The following is an 11280-nucleotide window of genomic DNA, read 5'->3' as shown; positions in this document are numbered from 1 at the left end:
CTACCCCAATCCCCATGCCCCCCCCACAATGACTTACCCCTCACCAGCCCCGGGTGCCACTGCTGCTGAGCCGCATGAAGGAGGTGGGGAAGGTCTTTCTGGCCACCAACAGCGACTACAACTACACCGACGTGAGTAGGGGGTGTCTCTGTCTGTCCCCACGCCCCACCCCTGGTTCAGCCTGCCCCGGGGGGGCCCTGGGCAGGGGGCAGAGCACAAGCAGGGGATCTGTCCTCCTGGGGATGGTGGTGGAGGTGCCAGGTGTCCTTGCAGGCCATCATGTCCTACCTTTTTGACTTCAGCGACGGGGACAAGGTGAGTCTGTTCCCTGGGTTGGGGGGGTACATGGTGTCATCAGCAGCCCCTTCCTGACACCTCACACCCTCCACCCCCCCCGACCCCCAGCAGGCCGAGACCCCTCAGCGTCCCTGGCGATCCTATTTTGACCTCATCGTGGTGGACACCCGCAAACCGCTCTTCTTCGCAGAGGGCACTGTCCTGCGCCAAGTGAACACGGTGGGGACCCCTCCATCACTGCAGGGGGTGTTGGGCACCGTCTGGGCGTGATGGGGGCTCCCATGGGGACAGCTAGGGGAGGGGATTTGCTGTTGGGTGGGCACAGGTAATGGTATCCCCCCATTATCTTGGGGTCTTCTCATCTCACAGGACACAGGGAAGCTGCGCATTGGGACATACACAGGCCCCCTCCAGCACTGCGCAGTCTACTCTGGTGGTGAGCGCCCGGCTGGGCTCGGTGGGCAGCGCCAGGGGACGTGCCTGCACGTGTGTCACGCTGACGTGCCACTACCCACAGGTTCCTCGGACATGGTGTGTGACCTGCTGGGCGTGAAGGGCAAAGACATTCTCTATATGGGGGACCACATCTTCGGGGACATCCTCAAGTCCAAGAAGCGGCAGGGCTGGCGCACCTTCCTGGTGGTGCCCGAGCTGGCCCGGGAGCTGCAGGTCTGGACGGAGAAGAGTGGTGAGCAGCACTCAGCCAGGGACACAGGCCCTGCCCAGCCTGGGACACATCTGAGTGTGCTCCACGCTGGTGGAAGTGGCCAGAGCCTCCTGCCCCACCTCAATGGCAAAGCTGGCCCCGGTGGGATGTGCCCCACCCCCCCAGTGTCAGTTGTGGCAGGCAGCGGGAGATGTTGCCCATGCTGATCTGTCCCCATTGCCCTTGCAGAGCTGTTTGAGGAGCTGCGGAACCTAGACCTCTTCCTGGCAGAGCTGTACCAGTGAGTGGGCACAGGGCAGGTGGGGGGGTGCAGGCACCCATGGTGGGACCCTCCAGGTGAGCCCCCTGTCTCTCTCCCGCTCCAGACACTTGGACAGTGGCAGCAGCGAGCGCCCAGACATCAGCTCCATCAAGCGTCGGATCCAGGTGATGCCCAGGGCACCATTCCGGCAGCCCCCTCCCAGTCCCTCCCCAGGGGGGTAGCTGGGTGCCCTGAGCATCCTACTGCACCCACAGAAAGTCACACATGAGATGGACATGTGCTATGGGAAGATGGGGAGCCTCTTCCGCTGTGGTTCACGCCAGACGCTCTTTGCCAACCAGCTGATGCGCTACGCTGACCTCTATGCTGCCTCCTTCATCAACTTCCTCTACTACCCCTTCAGCTACCTCTTCCGGGCACCCCCTGTCCTGGTATGCAAGCCCTTGCCCTGCTCACCCACCGTGCCTCAGTTTCCCTGCCTGAGGACGGGTTACAGGGCTGATGGGGGCATTCACCGGGCACCCAGCCCCTCAGCTGGCTGGCCCTGGCCCCTCTCTGCATGCCTTCTCCTGTTGCAGATGGCACACGAGTCAACAGTGGAGCATGGCCGCCTGGATGCAGGGGAGGTGGGCACAGCCCTGGCACCCTGGCTGGCCCAGCATGGCCCCCCCAGCCATCAGGTGGGTGTCAGGGGACAGGGGGGCAGGATGTGGGAGTCCCAGCACTGGCACTCTGATGCCAGTGGGGTCCTGTGCCCACTGAGTCCCCCAACTCTGTCTCAGGTCACTGGGGTCCCCCCGGACTCTAGTGGGGAGGAGGATGACGGAGAAGCCTGACCCCACCCTGGCACCAACAGCTGCTGAGCTGGCAGGTGCCAAAACACATGGGGGCATTCAGTGGCCCCAGACCACTGCCAGTTGGCAGACCAAAGCCACCCATGGTCAGTCACTGCCTCCAGTGGCCACAGGATGGCTGGTGGCCCTGGCTCATGCCCCATGTGACACCTCTGCCCGAGCAGCAGTGCCCCTTCTAACACATGCACCAGGAGCCAGGTCCCTGAAGTGGGGGGCTGCCCCGTGCCCCCCACTTTCCCTCATGCTCCCCCCTGGCATCAGCTATGTGTCCCAGCCAATTCGATGCCAGTCTGGGGTCACCAATGCTGGGGTGAGCCGGACACAGCTGGACCACCTTTGCACCAGTTTGTGGTCCCAGCAGCTCCGGCTCTTCCAGCTTTGGTGCCTGGCCCCAGGGGCCACTGTGGTGCTGGACTTCAGGGCAAGGCGGGTGGATATGGCTCAGGCAAGGTCATATGCCTCCAGGGCTCTGGAGGCAACTGCTGCTCCCTGGGAACCTCTTTTCCCTGCTATCGCCCTCTTCTGTTTTCTACCCTTTTCTATTTATAAAAAATACTCAAACTCCCGGCACTGGAAAGACATAAAATTGGCTATTTTAAAGGAATACTGCTTTGCCCTAGAGCCTGGGGACAAAGGGCAATTCCCAAATCCTTGGGCAGCAGCTGGAACGACTGCAAGCCCCTGGGCAGAGGGTGGCCACCCCGAGACATGCCCCCCCGTCTGCCAGCACTGATCTGCACCCCGGAGAAAGGGGCCAGGCCTTCTGGGACTTCCAGATCCTGTTCTGACTTCTTCCAGCACCAGAGTTCTCAATAAAGATGCTGAGCCAACGCTGGTGGTGGCTGTGTCAGGAGGAGGCAAAAGGGTGGGATAAGGACAAGACTGCCACTTGCTGAGGACAGGAGGGTGACAAGGAAGCTCCCCTCCACCCTTCATGGCAGCCACAGCACTTCAGTCCTCACAGCAGGGAAACTGTGCAGGCTCCCAGCACCCGTCCTGTCACCAGCAGCCAGTGCTTCTGCTTCTCTGGGGTGCGAACCGCCCTCGAGGGGCTGCTGTAGGGCCCAGAGCACACTCCCAGGGCTCAGCTGTCCCATCCCAGACCCCCATCCCTGCCCAGGGTCTGGGAGCCTAGATGGCTGCATCCTAAGGACCTCTGCACCCTTTGACTGTGCTGCTTTCAGCCTCCCTGGGGCCTGTGCAGCAGCCACTGGGTCCCACAGGTACTCCAGTGCCTTCAGCTCTCACGAGTGGTGACCCTCAACTCAAGACATCAGGTCTGCACATGACTCTCAGCCGGGACCCTCCAGATGCCGCCCAAGTAAGGCACAATGCAGCTCTGGAGGAAATCCCTCAAGACATCACTTCCAAAACACTGGAAGTTGCCCAGAGCGCTGCAGAGTCTGACTGACATCATCCTACGGCAGGAAAAATCAGGACATGAGTCGCAGCAGAGGAGCCAAGGGCAGTCCCAGGGGACATAGCCCTTGTCTCCAACCCTGGACCTTGCACACTACTCACTAAGCCACACTGCATCTCTACTGCAAGTTTTTATGTATTTATAAACAGTGCCTATATATTTAAAACAGACTTATTATGTGCCACCACTACATATTTACATCTGAAGGCAACAAGAGTCAGTGGTGCATGCAACGCAGCCTGTGGGAGAGAGCAGCCTGCACCCTGCTGGGAATCCCTCAGCAGCACTCTGGGGGATACAAACTTAAACCTTCCAGCTCTGTCACCTCTGGCAAAGCCTTGTTTTTCCGGAAGAAGAACTGAGTCTCCTCCTCAGCATCCAGGATTTCGCTAAGGGATGACACCACGGGGTCATGGTCCTTCAGCATCTCTGGGTAGCGGCTTCCAACCTGCTCTATCCGCAGCGAGCGCCGCACCGGCGTCAGGAATTTCAGCTCCTGGCCTTCCAGCAACTCCTTTCCTCTGTGGAGAGAACAAGAGTCTTTAGGTTAACCCTGCAGAGAAGCAGTGACAGAGAAGGCACTTGCTGCCAGGAGCAGGCAGCTTAGCCTTACCTGGATGCAGATGTAACTTGTAACTTGATGGAGACAGGCAGGCTGGCCAGAGACCTCCTCACCAGGCAGGGAGTCACTGCCACATCCTGCCTCTCACTCTGGCAATGCGTTGTAGGCTCCTGAGGAACAGGCTGCTCAGCCTTTTCTCCTGACAGGAGAGGAAAAGGGCAGTGCAGTTGCAGAGAGCAGCAGCTTGGGAGGTATTACACCACAGCACTCCAGGCACAGGTGAGGGCACCTTGCTGCAGAGGTGTGATGAGCTAGGACAGCTTCCAGCTCTGGCAGAGGAATCTTGTCCCAGTTTTGAGACCAGAATTGCAGACTTTCACAACACTCGGTCTCCATCAAAGTCAAAAGGGACACAAGGCGCTGGGACAGACTGTAAACCGGACTGCTCCCCTGCCCGCAGCATCAGGGAACTCCAGCCTGCCCGTGCTCCAGCCTGCCAGTGAGCCCACCCCCCCAACATGTTACCTTCTGATGTTTGATCTGCAGCCTTCAAAATATCAAGGACAACTTCTCTGAGTTCCTGGAGTGGCTGCAGGAAAAGCAGAATGTAGATCAAGGCAGGCCTGACTTGAGAACAGAGACCAGAGTAACAACTAAATAAGAAAAATGGTTTTTGTTGCATTGTGACACCCCATGCTGGAGCCAGAGGCAAAAGGCTGCAGTTTCCCTTCTCCCAGCGCGATCTGTCAGCACACAGGCATGGCCAGGCAGGCTCCTACCCCATGCAGCATTTACGCTGCTAAATCCCACCAGATGTTGCAGTTACACTGCCCAGAGTGGCACAGAGCTGTTGTCACATTGCTTCCAGCCACAGCTCCACACGCTGCAGGGTGTGTGTCCTCCCTGTCCTTCCCCTGGCCCCATTTGTGCCTGCATGGCACTGCCTGATTAAAGGTGTTTCAGTGGGACAAAATGGGACTGGCGGCCCTAAAAGGCTTTTTCACCAGTGACTAGTGTTGCTAAACTCATCCCAAAAATCTGACCCCTGGATCTCAAGGAAATCCACTGGCGCAGAGGCAGGGAACACGGGGAGCTACAGAAGAGATGCACATCTCACTCACCACAGCACCAGCGCAGACTGCTGCTTTGTACAACCCCGTCACGTCAAAAGGGCCACCCCGGGCGAGGAGTTTCGCTTTGCAGATCCAAAACTTGGCAAATTTCTCTGCCTGGGGCACTTGAGACAGCACTGCAGAGATGTCTTCTGCCCGGACACCCTACAAGAAGGGCACGGCCCCAGAGAAAGGTGTCGATGGCAAGGGCCAGAGGTGTGCACCGGGGGAGCAGTCAGTGCGTAACTGCTCTCCCAGCGCTCTCTAGGAAAAGGAGCGCATAAAGAGTTTGGTTTTGCAAGTTCTTTTACATGACCATGGACAGATAATAGCTTTCTTGCCTCTATTTTCCCCTTGATAAAATGAGTCTAGAATTTCAGAGGGATGGCAAGGGATAGACTCTTCAGTGCTGGCACTAATGGAGCCACTAAACCCTGGGGCAGGACCAGTGGCCAAGTATTACCAGAGGTGATACTTCACAGTAGCTGTGAGGTCCGCCAGGGACATACCCCAGGCCAGCTCAATCAGCCTGGGCTGCTGCTGCAGAAACTGCAGCTGCAGGCTGGACTGCCAGGTACCAGGGCACTGGCAATGACACATGCAAGCCCTGCGACTGAGTGTCACTCCATTTTCCCCGTTAGCACATCTCACCGTGTGCGTTTGGCCTATCCGTAACTCCACAAGTACTTTTCCTACATGTGATGCTACCCCTCTGACAACTGCAGCCAAGCCAGCAAGCAGGAATGCTTGCTCTAAACCCCACTGTGCTGCTGGAGGAACATGGTGCTCATCTCTTGGGGTGCTCCAGGAGAAGAGGAGCCTGTTCAAGCTGCTCCTTTCCCATTCCCACCTCCTCAGCAAGCTCCAGGCACTCAGTCAGTATGTTGTTGATCTTTTCCAGGCAGAGCTGCTCTGATTTCTCTTGCTTCTCTTTGACATTTCTGCAGGACAGCTTCACTGCCTTTTTCTGAAGCAGCATCATAGGTGGTCGCTTGTATATCTTGCCTTTGGATGCCAACCACTCCTCCAGCTGTTTCCTGTTAAAGGACCAAGGGATCAGAGTTACCACCCCAGCAGACCAGCAGCACTTGCCAGGCTACTGTTCTCCCTTGGAGTCTCCCTCTAGTCAACTTCAGCTGCTCAGGAAGAACTAGTACATCTATCCGAAACAGGCATCCAAGCTTCAGGCTGGGAAAGGAAAACCCTCTCAAATTTAACTGTGCCTTGAGATAAAACAGGAGAGTGGCCACACACTCTCCTCTTACTTGGCGAATCAGTGAGCAGGGTCCCACCAAATCTCATCCCCACCATCCTCTTGCCTGCAGCACCAAGCTCCAAGCAGGCATTCACTGATAAGGGGACTCTGGACCCCATTTCCAGCAGGTTGGTGCTGGTTCACCCAGTTAAACACTTTAAACTCTGCTGTCCCCTGGAGGCAAGGACAAAGCTGCAACTTACTTACGGTCCGCAGCCGATGGGGTCTTGGGAACACGCCTAGCCTGGATTCCACTTGCCGTTGGCAGCTTTGGTTTAAACCTCTCTCTCCTACTGGTAAAATCACTCTCAGTTGCTTGAGTTTTGGAGCCATGTATGCTGTGAGGCTGGTTTAGGGGGACTGTCACTCGGAATGCCGCTGTGCGTCCAGGAGGCACCATTCTCACGTCCTTCCTCCCCGCCTCCCTTGTAGCCGTGGGCCTTTGCCATGGCACAGTGCCACCTGGTTTCAGGGTGGATTTCAGGTTTGCAGTGCCCTGGGGCCTGCTGGAGGCCAGAGGCTTTGTGGGAGATCTTTTCAGTTGGGGGGGTCTACTGAGACCTCCTGCTGGAAGTGTGCTGGGTGGCTTTCCTATGGGTTCCCTTGCCGTAGTAGTTTTTTCCTGGTTTGCCCCTGGTTTTTTATGTAGCAAATTAGTAGAAGCAGTAAGTAACCGAGGGGGCTGTGACGGCTGAGTTTTGACACTTGGTTTTTGAGATGCGCTCTTTGAGCCTGGCAGGGTTTTCCTGAATTTATCTTGAATTGGCTCTTCCTTAGCCTGGTGGCTATTAATTCTGTTCTTTGGGCCCATGATGGTTCTTGACGTCATGGCTGAGCTTTGCCTGTGAGCCAAGTCTTTCTTGTTCCTGAGATTGTTTCCATCAGGCCGAAAAACTCTGCTCTGTACAGGGTGTACAGGTGCTTGTGCTCGGATGTTCTCCTTATTGCAGACCAGCCTGTCCTGCAGCCTCTCATTTTGGGAGCAAGGTACCTCAATAGAAGAGGGGTCACCTCCAGCCTGAGGTACTGCCATGGTGACAGTCTCCTGTGCAGGCTTCTTGTTCCTTTCTGGATTTAGGTGACCAGAGTTTGAAGCCTGTAGCCCCCCTCTGGGCTGTGTGCGGTAGCTCATGCTTGGCACAAACCCCATGGGAGGCTTTGTGCTCTTCCTTGGCAGCTCTGGACGCACTGCTGCTCTCTGGGATGTATTTGAAGACTTCTGTGGAGCAGCGTGGCCAACATGTGTGGATTTGGCACCAAGCTTGCCATCCCTCTGAGGGCCCTTCGCCACATTTCTGAGAACGCTCTTGTTCCTATCAACCTGGAGAGGCAAAGGGAACCTCAGCCCCAAAGAGAGACCCGAAGTTAACCCCTGACAGCTCCTGCCCCAGCCCCACTAGCCCAGGGGACGCCCACACGAAGGCAAAAGTGATAAAGCAGTTGTCAACAGACCACCACAACACCTGCCAGCACATGGGCAGAGGATAAGTCTCCTACACTAAGTCCCTCTGAAAAATAATTATTTCTAATAACTTATTGCCAGCTGTTTACCAATCTGTTGACTGCACCCCATTGGAGGTCAGGAGCTCACTAACCTGATTTGGGAACGCTGTTCTGCCCAGGCTCACTTCAAGCATGAAATACAAAACTCAAAAGATTTCTACTTACATGCTCTAGTTTAGAGACTGGCTCTAAGGGTGGGTTCATGTGATTTGTCTGGTCCTTTAAAAAGGGTCTGTAGGAAGTTAAACAAGATATCAGGTTATTTAACAGCTGTGTCAGAAAAGGTTAAATATCTAAAACACTGCTGGTTGTCTCAGTCACAGGAGCTTACGAGAAGCTTTTGGAAATCAAAAAGCTGTCAAGGAAGTACCGTGTAATGTTAATTCTTTTTCTTCTTTGTGCCATCAGAAAAGCATCATAAAGCAAAAAAAAAACATTTGTGGCATCCAAGGCTGTCACAAAACTTATGGCTTCCAAAAGAAACCAACTAGTTCCTGCAGGCAGAGGGGGCTGGCAGGCAGCAGGTTTGTAGGCTGCTGCTCCCGGTTCCATCCGGACTTCGCTGTGTGCTGTAGGCAGCTGAGGTGCCTCGGAGCCAGCCACTGCCGTGCTGCAGGTCACAGCGCTGTAGTGGAGCACAGAAGCAGGGTTTACTCTACCAGGATGAGCTGCAGCCCTGGGGCGGTGGCTGGTTCATGAGCTCCGCAGCTGCCCAGGCACTGGCTGTGAAGCGGGGAGGTGGGACAGCAGCCCTGACTGCAGCTTCCCCCATCCTGTCCTCCTCCTCCCTGAATCAGAGCCCTCTGACAGCAGCCAGCTGCAATGTTCTTCCACCTCTCCGCTCCGCACCCAGCAGCTCAGCCTTAGGGGAGATTAATGCCTGTGCAGATCTTATTTTGTAATGAAAGAGCCTGAAGAGTTAGGGTATTGTCCTCTTTTCTAAACTAGTGGCGTACTATGCCATAAATAAAGATCATGAATCTTCTCTCCTTGTTTCTATTGTATTAGTGGTGTTTTCAAGAGCCTGGCACCAGGGACCAGTTTGCTCATTCTGGTCTCTGATCCTGTTTCCCTTTAACTTCTCCCCACAAAGCAGTTTTATGGCTTCCTTTGCACCGCAATGTCATGAGAAATACTCAGTGCAACGGGGAGTCTTCCAAGTGTTCAGGTTTCCCAAGCGCATTAGCAGCTTCATTTAAAAGCTTTGCAGAAAGGTGCCTCACTACCCACAGCCTGCAAACGGCTGCTGTTCTCACAGCAGCAAATCTGCCTGCAGCCAGAGGAAGCAAGCAAGGCAGCAACAGGGGCCCGGAGCCAGGTAACTCATTTAACAGGTGGTTGTACCTATTTCCTTTTAAATGCACTGAAAATGCCCCTGCCTAACATTAGACTATCCCAGAAGGTCACTGAAAGCTGCCATTAAAAAGCAGCAGTGAGGCTTGAACCATCCTTTCTTCAAGACCCAGTTACGAAGCTGAGCTGTTGGCAAAAGGGCCTGTTCTGCAAGACCCAAGAGCTGAGATGAGAAAGTTTCACAGAGACTCAGAAAATACCCAGAAGAGACAATATCAACCAGCGGGAAATATCAACACTCAGAGCATTCCTTTGCTCCCACTGCCAGTAACTCTGGAGCACTGCCAGGAGATTCTCCCTAGACTCCTGAATCGCTGCACCAAGAAGGCAGACCCTGGCAAGCCGGGAGGTCAGCTTTATCTCAGAGAATGACCGAGTGATTTGGGTCAGAAAGGACCTTTACCTCAAGTCCAACATCCTCCTCACTTAGAATCGTCTCGGTTGGAAGGGACCTTTAAGATCATCTAGTCCAACCGTCAACCTAACTCTGATTAAAAAAAAAAACAAACAAAACCTAAAAAAAAACCCAAGAGAAAACCATACAAAAGAACCCCCCACATTACTAAACCATGTCTCTAAGCACTATGTCAACCCGTCTTTTGAATACTTCCAGGGATGATGCCTCAACCACTTCCCTGGGCAGCCCATTCCAAGGCTTAATAACCCTTTCAGTGTAAAAATTTTTCCTAATATCCAATCTGAACCTCCCCTGGAGCAACTTGAGGCAATTCCCTCTCGTACCATCACCTGTGACTTCGGAAAAGAGACCAATCCCTGCCTCTCTACAACCTCCTTTCAGGAGTGCACTTACTTTGCATTCGGGCATTTCAGCTTTTCTTTGGCTGCCTGGCGTTCCTGGAGCCATCTTCTCTGCTCTTCTGCAAAAAGATGGTAAGAAAAAACGCAGTGCCCACACCACAATCTCAGTATTCGGAGCACCGATAAGAGTGGATTTCTTTTACATTCACAGCACCACCATGCAGGTCCCCCACACTCCCCACCCAAGCCTGATGATGCTGCTCCCAGAAATTCCCAGAGCGTTCCTATGCATGTGATATTGCCCATCAGCACATAAAGAGCAGAGCTCTCCAACGCTCACGGCATGATGCGGCTGGAAACCCCAGTTGTGTGGGGCTTAGTCAATTTGCAGAAGGCAAGGGGAGATGCTGCCCTTGACCCTGCTTCAGCCTTGTGTCCCATGAGCCCGTACCAGGCTGCAGGGGAGTCCTTGACTAATACGGGCAGGTGGAAAAAGCCAGGAGCATCTCAACAGGGGGCTGGGGGATACCTCTGACACCCCCAGTTTGGCTGAGTGCTGTGGTGCTGAGGCACCTCCTGGAATCACAGAATCATCTAGGTTAGAAGGGACCTTCAAGATCATCGAGTCCAACCATGAACCCAACTCTGACCAAAAAAAACATCACCCCCATGGTCTCCCAGCACCATGTCAACCTGTCTTTTGAACACCTCCAGGGATGGTGCCTCAACCACTTCCCTGGGCAGCCTGTTCCAAGGCTTGATAACCCTTTCAGTGTAAAAATTTTTCCTAATATCCAACCTGAGCCCCCCCTGGCGCTACTGGGGGCCGTTTCCTCTTGTCCCATTGCCTGTTCCTTGGGAGAAGAGACCGACCCCCCCTGGCTACACCCTCCTTTCAGGGAGTTGGAGAGAGCGAGAAGGTCTCCCCTCAGCCTCCTTTTCTCCAGGCTGAACTCCCAGCCTGGAAGGGACGGCCAGGCCTGGCTGGAGTCTGACATCGCCCTGTCCCCAGGGCCTCGGCCCTGTCCCCAGAGCTGTCCCACCCTCATCAACAGTCCGCAGGCCCTGAGGGCACCTCGGTGCATCCTCCCGCCACGGCCTCCCCTTGGCACTGGACCCCGAGGCTTCTGCAGAGCTCAGAGAGTAGCCTTGCACCCCCGGGTCCCCCCGCACCCCACAGCACCCCCACAGGGGCCCTCCCGAACCCCGCCAGTGCTCGCGTTTGATGGGTATCGC

General features: G+C 55.1%; 2 protein-coding genes across 2 annotated transcripts in view; one reads left to right on the top strand and one right to left on the bottom strand.

Annotated features, from left to right (window-relative positions):
• The first annotated feature begins 53 nt into the window (after positions 1-53).
• NT5DC4 (5'-nucleotidase domain containing 4) lies at positions 54-2910 on the top strand. Its single transcript, XM_014958840.1, has 10 exons — positions 54-131; positions 274-315; positions 409-516; positions 667-733; positions 815-985; positions 1193-1244; positions 1330-1390; positions 1481-1657; positions 1805-1906; positions 2009-2910. The coding sequence occupies exons 1-10, from the start codon at positions 75-77 to the stop codon at positions 2060-2062; spliced, it is 891 nt and encodes a 296-aa protein (XP_014814326.1). The 5' UTR covers positions 54-74; the 3' UTR covers positions 2063-2910.
• A 707-nt stretch (positions 2911-3617) lies between these two features.
• Positions 3618-11280, bottom strand: part of CKAP2L (cytoskeleton associated protein 2 like) — an 8061-nt gene continuing 398 nt past the window's right edge. Inside the window, exons 2-9 of the mRNA XM_014958839.1 lie at positions 10097-10163; positions 8098-8164; positions 6633-7750; positions 6025-6211; positions 5184-5339; positions 4588-4651; positions 4114-4261; positions 3618-4021 (exon numbers count right to left, since the gene is read on the bottom strand). Of these exons, the coding sequence (XP_014814325.1) occupies positions 3778-4021; positions 4114-4261; positions 4588-4651; positions 5184-5339; positions 6025-6211; positions 6633-7750; positions 8098-8164; positions 10097-10163 (2051 nt within the window). The 3' untranslated portion in view covers positions 3618-3777. The remainder of the gene's footprint in view (positions 4022-4113; positions 4262-4587; positions 4652-5183; positions 5340-6024; positions 6212-6632; positions 7751-8097; positions 8165-10096; positions 10164-11280) is intronic.

The sequence above is a fragment of the Calidris pugnax genome, unplaced genomic scaffold (genome assembly GCF_001431845.1).
Source record: "Calidris pugnax isolate Ruff unplaced genomic scaffold, ASM143184v1 scaffold244, whole genome shotgun sequence".
In the NCBI taxonomy this organism is placed as follows: Eukaryota; Metazoa; Chordata; class Aves; order Charadriiformes; family Scolopacidae; genus Calidris; species Calidris pugnax.
Note: the sequence above shows the minus strand (reverse complement) of the source record. Positions and strands in the feature narration are given on the sequence as shown.